At 45.2% G+C, this 13,301-nt stretch overlaps 1 protein-coding gene across 1 annotated transcript in view; it reads right to left on the bottom strand.

The window, feature by feature from the left end:
* Positions 1-13,301, bottom strand: part of galnt10 (UDP-N-acetyl-alpha-D-galactosamine:polypeptide N-acetylgalactosaminyltransferase 10 (GalNAc-T10)) — a 538,666-nt gene that overhangs the window by 20,360 nt on the left and 505,005 nt on the right. Inside the window, exons 9-10 of the mRNA XM_083647820.1 lie at positions 7,131-7,352; positions 3,030-3,146 (exon numbers count right to left, since the gene is read on the bottom strand). Of these exons, the coding sequence (XP_083503946.1) occupies positions 3,030-3,146; positions 7,131-7,352 (339 nt within the window). The remainder of the gene's footprint in view (positions 1-3,029; positions 3,147-7,130; positions 7,353-13,301) is intronic.

Raw genomic sequence — 13,301 nt, 5'->3', positions numbered from 1 at the left:
ATTATAACAGGCATAGAGGTAAGAGCGCAGCAGGGAGAATAGAAATGTGCTTGTGCACGGCCCCAATTTGCATTGCGCGTGGCATTAAACGAGCGCAAAACAAGCACAGATGCAAAATTACCGCTTTTGCGACGATAGGGCCCTAGCACTTTTCACTGCAATATGGTGGTTTTTAACACTGTATGTATATGGTTTTAATGAGAGCATCATTAGTTTGATTTCTATAATCAGTTTCAACTTCAATATCATTCATCCATAAAAATTCAGAAAACAGTCTGGTGGAAAAAAATCTCAGCAGAACCCCAGTCAAGTTAAGTCTCAACCAATTAAAACTTGAGTCCAAGTCAATTTTACTCTCCCTTGTGACTATTCATGACCATATTGCCCAGCCACAGTATATTCTATCTGTTCTGCTCTCCTCTCCCCCTCTGCCCTCCCCACCTCCTCCCTTTTCCTGCTCTCTCCGTTCCAGCTGCCAAGGACTATGCTGACTCAGTTTTACACCTCCATCAATGAGTCCATCCTCACCTTCTCCATCATCACCTGGTTCCCTGCGGCTACGGTCAAGGACAAGACCAAGCTGCAGCGGGTGATACGATCAGCGGAGAAGGTGATCGGCTGCCCCCTCCCCTCTCTCTCTCGAGTCCTTACATGACACCAGGGCCTTGAAGAGGGCCAGAAAGATTATGGCTGACCCATCCCACCTGGGTCACAACCTCTTCACCATGCTTCCCCACGGTAGGCGGCTACGCCTGCCAGTGACTCTGAAAAACCGCCACAGACTCAGCTTTTTCCCCTCAGCAGCACGTCTCGTAAATCAGTCAGGTATCCCCCTGCTCCCCCCCCCCCCCCCCCCTTAGGGGAGCTGCCTCGGGCCTGAACTCTAATCCAAGCTTGCACTGCCCATCACCAGATATTGCACTTTCTTTGTCCTGTTGTTCCACTGTATTTGTCTTGTTTTGCACTTGTCCCTCTTATGTGAAAAAAGATTAATGGACTTTAATGCCAAAACAAGTTCCTATATGTTACATAACATAATGGTGAAAAAATGGTATCTGATTCTGATTCCTCCCCCACATTCCCTGTTCCCCACCTCCTCCCTTTCCCTGCTCCCTCCTCCCCCATATCCCCCATCTCCCTCCTCTGCTCCCTCCCCACCTCCTCCCTTTCCCTGCTCTATCCTCCCCCACATTCCCTGTTCCCTCCCCTCCTCCCTTTCCCTGCTCTCTCCTCCCCCACCCACCCCCGCTCTCCCTCCCCACCTCCTCCCTTTCCCTGCTGTCTCCTCCGCCACATTCCAATGTTCCCTCTCCACCTCCTCCCTTTTTCCTGCTCTCTCCTCCCCCACATTCCCTCTTCTCCACCTCCTCCCTTTCCCTGCTCCTTCCTCCCCCACACCCCCCTCTCCCTCCCCACCTCCTCCCTTTCCCTGCTCTCTCGCCCCCACAGTCCCATGCTCCCTCTTTTTACTGTCCCTTGTGACTATTCATGACCATATCGCCCAGCCACAGTATATTCTACCTGTTCTGCTCTCTCTCCTCTTGCCCCTTCCCCTGCTCCCTCTCCACCTCCTCCCTTCCCCTGCTGTCTCCTCCCCCACATTTCCTGTTCCCTCCCCACCTCCTCCCTTTCCCTGCTCTCTCCTCTCCCACATCCCCCTGCTCTCCCTCCCCTGCTCTCTCCCCACCTCCTCCCTTTCGCTGCTCTCTCCTCCCCCACATTCCCTCCCCCTTTCTCCATTTCTCTCTGTGTCTCTCTATCATAATGATTGTTCAATCATGTTGTTATTATTACCACTGTAATTCTTATTGTTGTGTCAGCTAGATTTAGCAAGACATATTCTCTGTGAAGTCCTCTGAGACATGCTTGTGAATTAGGGTTATACAAATAAACTTGACTTGACATGTGACTGGAGTCCCCACCTGTCAGCTGATGGTGTAAAGCGGGCCTCACCTGTAGGGATGCCACGGTGTGAACATTTTCACACCGAATAATAAGCACGTGACCTCACCGGTATAACCGGTTTCACCGGGAAATGTAAACAATAGGATTGTTAGTTCCTACTAGTGCATGTTGTTCCCGGGAACAATAACAGTGAGACACCAGTCGGATATCCATAGCAGCTAGACTAGAGCGAACGTTACGTTATATGTATGTTGATAATACAAGTTTTAAAGTAAGCAAGAGTCTATGCTTTAACCGTCCATTCTGTAGGTTCATAGAGACAAGACGCACGCTGCTGCTGTTTAAAGTACTAACGTTAGCATGGACGCTCACAGTCATACAACACTGGCTGCATCTGACTCGAGACAACTTTTCAGACGCCCGTGGAGACAATCTTTCTCAAAAGAAACTAACGTTGGCGACACACCTGGAGACTTTTTCTGACATGGGATTAACAATACCAGCACGCAGCAGTAAGCAGGCAATGACTGAATGCTGGTAAGTCCTCCCTCCTGTTAGAATTGATGCTAAGTTAGCATCGACTTTTCGCTGTGGAAAAAAAGGCACATTTCCAGAGATGGCCCGCAGTGACAACAGTATGCACACGCATGCAGGCTTAGCTAAGGGTCTTACCTACATGTGTATGAGGAGCGCATCATTTGTGTTCATAAGATGTATAGCGTTAACGTTAGTTAACGTTAGTTGCGTTAACGTTAGTTGCTGGTCTAACCATAACAGCGGAGCCACACTGCAGCCGAGAGGGAGCGCTTGTAATTTACACCGGCGCACGCTGAAACTGCAGAGTTTTCCTTTCAATTCTTATGAGGAGGGCATCATTTGTGTTCATAAGATGTATAGCGTTAACTCACGTTAGTTGCTGGTCTAACCATAACAGCGGAGCCACACTGCAGCCGAGAGGGAGCGCTTGTAATTTACACCGGCGCACGCTGAAACTGCAGAGTTTTCCTTTCAATTCTTCCTCCATAAAAACAAAAGGTGTTACCGGTGGGCACGTTATGTAATCGGTGTATCCCCCAACACCGTGTAACACCGGTAACACCTAAAATCGCGGCAAGCCTACTCACCTGTCCATGGCTCCAGCCCACCTCTCCTCTCCCCTTCACACAGCTCTCTAGGCGGAGGGGGCTTCCCGACACAAAGTGCTTACTCTCCATACACATGCCGCTGCCCACGTTACGTACCTACAACATACACACGCACGCACGCACGCACACACACACACACACACACACACACACACACACACACACACACACACACACACACACAATAGTATGATTATCTTTGCCAAAATCTGATCTCGATATTCAATATTATCCTGATTAGTCAGAGTTGAAAACCTTAAAAGCAGTACTGTATCATGCTTTGGTTACTTAAAACTATCATATCAATAGCAAGTCATTTATCTCCTTTTTCCAAATCCAAAACGTGTTTTAATGGGAAATGTAAAATGTTTATTTATGTAATATTTACGTCAAATATTGATCTTTGCATTTGGTTGCATTAGTCACGGTAAGAACAGTTAGGTGTCATACCGTTACTGTTTTATACCACAATATACATGTGTAGTATTATATCCATGTTATTGTCCCATCCCTAGATACCATCAACTTTTGGTACATATTGTTCCCTTTGCATTACGGCACGTTCACACCATACGCCAAAGCAACGCTCAACCTACGCTGAACCCACAAGTTTCATTTCGGGATCCTTGTTAACAGGCGAAGCCGTTCACACCAGCCACGTGCGTGCCTTGCTCAAGGCACATTCAAGACGTGCTCAAGCGATCGTTCAGGATTCAGTCCTATTTTCCAAGCGTGAAGCTACCAGGCATGAAGTCAATGCGAGTTGTGGGCGGGTTCAAGGCACACCGAGCGAGGCGCTGAGGAAAAGAGAGTGCTTCTCTGCCCTGCAAAGCTAAAAGGGGGTAACTCAATTTTTGTCAAAAATGAGTTTTTGTCATTTTTGGAACATTGAAGATCTGCTTTATCATGTGGAAAAATATCTTGAGTCAATTGTGTTGTTTTTTGGAGAAAATAGGGGGTCACATTTACAGTAACTTCCAAAAGCCCTAGAAAAGCCAAGCAAGACTAAGGTAACATCAGTTACGGTTGTTTGGTTTGGTTTGACTGCACTCTGAATACTCTGCCATGCAACGCAAAAAGGGGGTAACTCACCAGAATGCTCAGGTTGAGTTGAGGTATGAGTTACCTTACTGGGCAGGCCTAATATCACGATTATGACATCAGACCGATACCATGCCACCCCCACCCACACAGACACCCACACCACCCACATTAACTCCCAAGGTTGCCAGCTCATACGGCATTAACCCCCTAACCCTTATACATTAACCCGCGAGGCACCTCATATGACATTAACCCCCGAGGCACCAGCTCATACCACATTTACCCCCGAGGCTCCAGCTCGTACAACATTAACCCCAGAGATGCCAACTCATATGACATTAACCCCCGAGGTGCCAGCTCATACCACATTAACCCCCGAGGCGCCAGCTTATACGACATTAACCCCCGAGGCACCAGCTCATACCACATTAACCCCGATGCGCCAGCTCATACAAATTTAACCCCCGTGGTGCCAGCTCGTACAACATTAACTCCTGAGGTACCAGCTCATACCACATTAACCCCGAGGCACCGCGCATATGAAATTAACCCCGGAGGTGCAAGCTCATACAACATTAACCCCGAGGCACCAGCTCATATGACATTAACCCCCGAGGCGCCAGCTCATACCACATTAACCCCGAGGCGCCAGCTCATACAACATTAACCCCCGAGGCGTCGCTCATATGAAATTAACCCCAGAGGTGCCAGCTCATACAACATTAACCCCTGAGGTGCCGCTCATATAAAATTAACCCCAGAGGTGCCAGCTCATACGGCATTATCCCCCGAGGTGCCAGCTCATACAACATTAACCCTCCAGGTACCAGCTCATACAACATTAACCCTCCAGGTACCAGCTCATACAACATTAACCCCTGAGGCACCGCGGATATGAAATTAACCCCAGAGGTGCCAGCTCATATGACATTAACCCCCGAGGCACCAGCTCATATGACATTAACCACTGAGCTACCAGCTCATACAACATTAACCCAGAGGTGCCGCTCATATGAAATTAACCCCAGATGTGCCAGCTCATACGACATCAACCCCAGAGGAGCCAGCTCATACAACATTAACCCCGAGGTGCCGCTCATATGAAATTAACCCCAGATGTGCCAGCTCATACGACATCAACCCCAGAGGATCCAGCTCATACAACATTAACCCCCGAGGCGCCAACACAGACACACAACGGGCCAACAAGAGTCCCACCAAACTAGGCTTGAAGGATGTGTAGCGGCCTGATAATCTAGTTATATTATATTTATATGTATATTATATTAAGCGTAATTGTGCCATGAACATGAGACTTTATCTCTATGTTATCATTATTATCATATACTGGTTTTATATAGTGATAAGCAACCAAATGAAGGATCAAATTGAAGTTACTGTCTTTTTGCTTGGCATCACCCCTTATTATTTTGCAGACAATGCAAAGCCAGAGTAAGGTAACTTCCAAATAAGGGTCAAAGGTCAAGTTTGAGCTAAAAAAAAATATGTAGATAAATAACTACATTAAATAAACAAATAATTAACACATTTCCAGTTTTCTTCCTACAATACATTTGGCTGGACAACAACAAAACTTTAAAGTCATTTTTCTCAGTTCTACACTCTGGCGAGTTACCCCCTTTTAGCTTTGCAGGGCAGTGAATCTGGTGTGAGCAGTTAAGCGTCCGCTCAACTTCAGTGTGAGCTCAACTTCAGTTCTGCTTATGTTAAGCACCAGATGTGAACAAAGGCTTACTGTATGTCCTTGTCACTCTCTTCTACACCGTTTAAAGCCTCCCTCCAGTGTATTTGGTCATTTTTATGAGTCATGCTATGACTGTTAATTAGCCACACTGTTTGCCAAATATTCTTTGACAAATAACGTAAAGAAAATTTTTAGCTTTAAAAAACAATGCTATAATGCGCCGAGCAGTAGCCTGGAACAGATGAAATAGAGGCATGTGTAATGCGTGTAAATCTTGCAGCGGCTCATATCCTTATATCATAGACAGTGAGAAAATGAACGCTGTATTTACCTTTGTGCAGCGTGTTCACCCTGTCTCTGTCTGCTGTCTGTCACATTGGTAGAGATAGAAGTTCCCGTTCCCCCCGCTCCTCAGTTTATAATCCTAATGACGTTAGTCCGGACTGAATCAAATAAATACGGGTCGGGTAGCCATCGAATTCAAATGCATCGTCCATATTCTCGAAATCAGATAAATATCCAGCCATCCTCTGGTGTTCACCATGCCATTGACTGTCATGGCGGCTTGATTGACTGCTCTGAGCTCTCAACTCTCACTGATGTGAGGCCCCGGATGGAAAACAGAGCAATGGATGGCTGGCAGAGGTAAATGCAGCATGTCACATTTATGTCAGTATCATATTATAAGGATATGAGCCACTGCGTGTCAGAAAATAAGCTATTTACAGGATGTAAGTACACACATTACACATGCCCACATTTCCTCTGTACCAAGCCGCTGCTCGACGCATTATAGCGTTGTATGGATCGATTAAAAAAAAAAAAAAAAATCAGGCTGAGTTTTGAAGCATAACTAAAGCTGGTCCAGGTTGTAAAAAACTGAATTCTTCTTTGATTTTGTACTCAACTTCAAAAAGTTAAGTTACTAAAGTTGCTAAAATGGAACGATGACATATGACTCAATGGAATGCTAATAGTCAAACTTGGCATGTTAACTAGCTAGCTCGCTGTTAACTACTGTATGTTAGCTAAGCTCGCTGCCTGCTGGCTGTAACCACGTTCGCCGGGACACGGTGGTGCAGTGGTAGCACTGTCGCCTCACAGCAAGAATGTCCTAACACCACTGAGTGGCCAAAACATTAGCTTGTTAACAATTTTGAGTAACGCTCTTTCCAACAGGAGCATCAGCTTTGAAATCTGTTGCCCAGTTGATGAGATCTCAGTAACACAGAATCAGATTATGTGCGACTATACAGCAGGCGCTCATTGAACGTGTGTCTGTCTTGGTTCTTAAACAGGTGTGAGGTGCAGACTTGCAGGCCGTACTGTACCTCTCCCCAGGCTGCGGCGGGCGGCTCCACAGGTGGGTAGTGTTTGGGCAGGTCCCAGGCGACTTTGCTCATGAACCACTTGAAGCTCTTGCAGTTCAGGCTGTTCCTCAGCTCCTTCTGCACCGCCATGTCTCCTGCAGACAGGTGGCGGTACTCCGGCCGCCGCTGGTAGATGAACTCCGCGTACTCGTCCATCCACACCTCTGCCACGCGCTTCAGGTTCTGAAACCACAATCACATTAAATGTTTTAGGCATTTTAGCTGACACTCGCAACTGGCTTGAGCGATATCCATCTCTCTATATATATATTTCTAGATATATATACAGTATATAAACTTAGCACAAAAAGTTGGGAAATTTGTGTTTGGTCGAACATTTCTCTGTTGTTACAATGCTAATTGGCAATGTATTGTATACCGTTGGAAAGCCTGTGTATTTCTCTGTCAAATGGTGCCACATTTGTAAGGAACATGCATTTGTGGGATGAACAGCACAGCTCAGTATGTGGGTTGCACCCATGTAAAATGTGCCAAATCTTCTCTGCCACTGCTGAACAGTGTATTGTCCTGTTGGTATTGATTCTTGTTTGGTGTTGTTTGGTGGATTGGATTATTTAACTCTCTATCAGTAACGAGGAAGAAACAAGACTGACATTTGACACGTAATGTACATCCTACTTTATTATACTTTACTCTACTTACTCTACTTTATTTTTGCTTACTTTACTGCATTTTACTACCGTTTTATTTTATGCTATGTGTGTTCTGAGTGCGAGCTGCTGTAACCTGTCCCAATTTCCCCCCGGGGATCATTAAAGTCTTTCTGATTCTGATTCTGATTTTACAATTTATTCATTTAACAAACAGTCAGGAGCTTCAGTAGTGTGTGGAAGAACCATAAGCAGCCACAACAGCCTGGCACTTCCTCCTCATGCATACATTGCCAATTAGCATTGGAACAACAGAGAAGTGTTCGACCAACCACACATTTCCGAACTTTTTGTGCTAAGTTTATATATATATATATATATATATATATATATATATATATATATAATTAGAAATATTATCATTGCAAGCATTGGAAGAAACAACGGAAATTTGGTATAATCTTCTCACCCCTCTTATTTCCCCCACCAAATGCTGGTTTATTGTGGAAAAGGAACCCACTTGAAGTAAGTCAAAATAGTTTTCCCACTAATGATTAGTTATGTTTTTACTATCCTACCACTAGGTAGATAATATGCTAATATTTTTGTGAAGAATCATTTAGATGTCCTAATTTTCTCTAAAGAAATGTCCCTTATGGCAATTCAAGGTGGCTGCCACTGTATTTCACAATATTCCTGTGACCTGTGACTGAACCTGTAGTGCTAAAAAAAGAAAGTAAGAAAAGGCGAGGATAGACAGTATTTTTATTTGTTTAATTTCAAAAGACAGGCATATTAGAGTGAGTAGAGAAGAAATGTTGGGGAGAAAGTGCAAATTTACGTTGCATTGCATCATGAAGAGATGGGTTTCTCTGCATCCTTTCTTTTGTGCTTATACTCACTGTTGCAGATTTGTTATGTGGTATAAATAGCGCAATCTTTGTTCATAGAGTGATTTTTGATGTGTACGGAAATAAATTCCACTTCCCTGGTCTACAGCTTGTGGCAATACAAGTAACTTGAACTTGTTGAATACAAATACATAATAATTAGGCAGATGAAGAGAAAAGTCATACAGTCAACTGGAGTTTATTATAGTAGATCTGTGTGTCTTTTGGGCACTGTGCAAATTATCTTCAGACTTCATTCCAACTTCCTGCTTCCCTGAAATACTAGGAAAATACTAAGGAACTACTAAGAAACTTTCTGCGTCCTTGATGTATTGATTGATCTGAGATTACAAGACTCATCAAAGCAGCTGGGTAGGAAGGCTGCCAGTCTTCTGCTAGACCAATTGACCAAGGAAGGCGTTGAAAAATACATGCAACTTCTCACTAGTCATGAAAGAAGATATAAAACTGAATTCAATTCCGTACTAGTTCTTCATAATAGCTGTCAATTACTATTTACAATACACATAGTGACATCAGGGAGGCATGGTGAGACCATCCCATAACTGAAAGGCAGCGGGATTGATCCCTACAACAGCCAATGAGCGTGTTTACATGCACACTAATAACCCAGTAACTGAGAATAATCAGGTCATAGCAATAATTCAATTTAGGCATTTACATGCCTTCTAGTAATGTAATAATGTGGAAAACATGATTCAGTCAAATGATTTCTCTCCTAAAAAAAGTGACCTTAACTGTTACCCTCCAAGGGTTTCTGACCATTTTCACTAATCTTCCAAGACCCACAGAATATTTTGTTCTATGACTATGTAAACACAGAATACCCCCATCAGAAAGAAGAGAGCCTCTACTTTCATAGGGGGGAAAAAGTTTGATTCTACCTCATCTGTTCTTTACTTATCGACACTTGAATGTAGGTAGTTTTCACCGAAAACACCTGTCTGTCCCAAGAAAGCTGAGAAAAATGCATTTTTGTACCAGTGGACTGATGAGAGATTCACCCCGCACTCAGAGAGGGGACGTGTGGGTCATGCTCCCATCTCGCCCGGTGGGTGGGTGCTTCTGGTGCTCGATGTCTGGAGGTCTGGGGGCATATCTGATGGCTGAAATGTACACGATGTGAGGGCTCACAAACCGGATTACTAATCTACCTGACAGGAGAAGTGATTTGTTTACGTTTACCAGCGTCTGGTGAAAAAAATCCTTCGGCTTTGAGTGACTGTCACGAGTCCGTCTGACAGCGCGTCGAGCTCGGGCAAAGCTGTTCGTTGCAGCGCTTTGAGGCACCAGGCTGGAGGTGTTTTATGGAGCTTTTTCCTGAAGGGAGATTGTTGCTTTTCTCTGCTTGCTGGATTTGGTGCGTGGACAATGACTGTTGCTTCTGGGCAGCTCTGGAAGCGCAGTAGCATTTCACAAGGTGACCAAGAGATCTGTCTATCACATGACGGTGAAAACATTGACGTGATATTACGTCAATGGCGGGGAAAGGGATACTGTAAAGTCAAACTTCCTGCTGGCTGTTTTGGATTTTGAACATGGTGCTGCATGCAAGGCAAGGGAAGGCAAGGCAAACTTTATTTATATAGCACATTTCATGCACAAGACAAATACAATGCGCTTCACATAAAACACGCATCTTATTTCCGTCTAGTCAGGTTTCTGTGTCTCGTTACTTTTTTTTCTCCCCCGCTTTCTTTATCCCATTTTTATCCCCCATTAGTGCTAATTTTAATTTATTTATGCTGGTTGCTGCTCCACCCTCTGCTAATCTGGGGAGAGCCGAAACTGGCTCCATGCTTCCTCCGAGACATGGGCAGTAGCCAGCCCCTTCTTTTCACCTGACAGGGGAAGCTTCACCTGTAGGACATAGCACGTGGGAGGATCACGCTATTCCAACAAGTTCCCCTCCCTCCGAACAGGCGCCCCTAACGACCAGAGGAGGCACCACTTCAGCGACCAGGATATTGCATGTTTTGGTGTGGGGTTCCTATATGAAGGAAACCCCCAGGGGGCACAGGGAGAACATGCAAACTCCACACAGAAAGGCCCTTTTGACGACCCCACCCGGGTGGTGGGCACTCGAGGACATGCGGATGGGCACGCACTCCTTCAGCGCTCACAGCATCCCATGTGAGAATCGAACCCCGGACCTTCTAGCTGTGAGGCTACAGCACTTACCACTGCGCCACCGTGCCCCGCAATGTGTCTCGTTACCTTTGATTTTTTTTTGGTCGCAAAACAGTTTAACAAGCGCTCTCCTTTCTGTAAAATGTCTCCTGCCTCCTGTACGTCGCTCTGTATCCGGTTACGTTTGCGCTCATGCAGAGAAGTAAAACACCAAAAGAAATCAGATTAGGGTAAACATGTACCAAATTATTTTTAAAAATGATGCGCAAAAACCTTGCTGTGGTAATCGTGTTTCCCATAATGCGATAACAACCTTTATGTGATTAGGGAAATGCCGTTTACATGACCAATTGAATAATCAGGGAATTACCTTCATGGGATTAACACCTGCTCACACCAAGTTGCTCGAGCAAGGCCACGGTTTAGGGCATCAGCTGAATGCCTAAAAATGTTAATGTACTGTGCAGGGTGAGAATATAAAAAGACCAACTGTGGATATTCATAAGGAAGAAGTGAAATATATTGTAGCTACATTGCAAGACAGATGAAAAGATTCGCTGTCAGTTCAGCACAATGTTGAGGCTTATGATCATAGAAGCCTGGAGGGGAAAAGAAAGAAAGAAATGAAGATTTATGAAGCGGGTCGTCTCACACGCCCAGACCTCTCTCTCTCTCTCTGCTCCAATTCGTTACCGCGGTGCCACCAGCAGCTCTGGTTTCAACTCATTGTCGGGGCCGACTCTCAAGAAAAATAACGTGCCAAAAGATGTTGAAACTTTTACATGACCTCTTAGCTTGAAAGTTATCAGTAAGGGACCGCTCGTTATTTAGGGAAGGGTCCACTGGAGGAAAATAGGGGAGGGTAATCTTGTTTTAAATTTAGCCTGGGGGAGGGTACACTCTCTTTAATTTGAGTCCAGGGGAGGGGTATACAATTTTGATTAGATAAAAATATATACACTTTTTTTGTTTTGTAATGTTTGCTTTTCGGACTTCAACAACTACTGAGTTGCTTCATTTACACTCCTCCTGTCCAAACTGTTTGGTATGTCCCGGTGCATTGTTTCTCTTTGGCGGTCCTATCTGTCAATCTTTGTGCTTGGCCTATCCGTGTACAGTATCTGGCGAATCAGTGGCGCTTTTCTGTGAATAATATGGAAGTACATTTCCAGCGCGAATAACCCACTGGAACAAAGTCGAGCAAACAAACAGACATGGCATCACAAAATATATATGGGCTCTATCGTTGCATCGCCAGCTGCAGATAAGATAAGTCGTCTTAGGAAGTCACAGTAGAACCGAGTTACGGCTCACTCATCTCCTAAATTACGTTAAGTCTGCGAGGGATATTTATACCACCAGGATGACATATATGTTTCACATAGGGTTGTGTTTTGATTTCGAGATTATATTTTGTCCAATATTGAAATGTTCTACAATTGCATGTTGTGTAATACACATTATTTCTATCAAGCTTTCTATCTATTTAGGCTAATTTGGATGCTATTTATTATCGAAATGTATTAGCCCAATGCATGTTGGGAGATTGGCTCTGCGCAATTACGCACAATAATAGAACCGGCGAACTTTTTTCCATCAGTCATTGACCGCTATTTAAACACAAATATTGATATACACAGACTGAAGATTGTTTCACAAGCGAAAATAGCATTATGTAGCGACCGGAGGAGGCGGTCGCTCTGATTGGTGACAGTTCTGCTCTAAGAAGCGCAAAGGATTATGGGAGTTCATGTTCTTGTGGGAAGCTTATTACTGTTACAGTTAGTTCTAGAATACACCTCTAGGTGCTACTTGGACACATCATCAGTGATGGACCCGGGGTCATAGGGTGTTTCGGGTCTTTGATCATCAGACACCCTCGCCCGGGCGACCCTAGTCAGGGGTGATCAGCCCCAGACTTGTGTCCAAGTGGCCCACTACTCCACGGATCCCCCCTTCGGATCCACAGCCATCTTGAAGCTTTTTCCGCAGCCTCTGAGATGTTTTTGATGGCTCTTTTGCACAGCTGACCTTTTACTCCAAGGAGTTTGAGGGTTCGGTATAATGACTGGCCAACGAAACCCCGGCACCCTACTTCGACTGGTTCGCCGCGGGCTTTCCAGCCTTTGTTCCTGCACTCCGTCACAAGCTCAGCGTATTTGGCCCTCTTACGCTCATTGGCCTCATCGATCCGGTCTTCCCAAGGGACAGTAAGCTCCACTAGGACCACTTGCTTCATTGACTCTGATGTTAACACCATGTCTGGGCAGAGTGAAGTGGCAAAGATGTGTTCCGGGAACTTAAGCTGCCTTCCCAGGTCGACTTGGAGCTTCCAGTCCCGTGCCGTGGTGAGAAGCCCTCCGGAGGAATTTGGCTTCTGCTGTGCCTTCTCCCCAGCTCTGACGAAGGCGATGGATTGCTTGGGGGTGCGCTGGTACTTGCTGTTGTTGATGGCTGTGCTGACTGTGTCTGCCAGAGCC

Source organism: Poromitra crassiceps, assembly GCF_964638095.1.
Source record: "Poromitra crassiceps genome assembly, chromosome: 1".
Lineage (NCBI taxonomy): Eukaryota > Metazoa > Chordata > Actinopteri > Beryciformes > Melamphaidae > Poromitra > Poromitra crassiceps.
The sequence above is the reverse complement of the archived record's forward strand: the minus strand, read 5'-3'. Positions and strand labels throughout refer to the sequence as shown.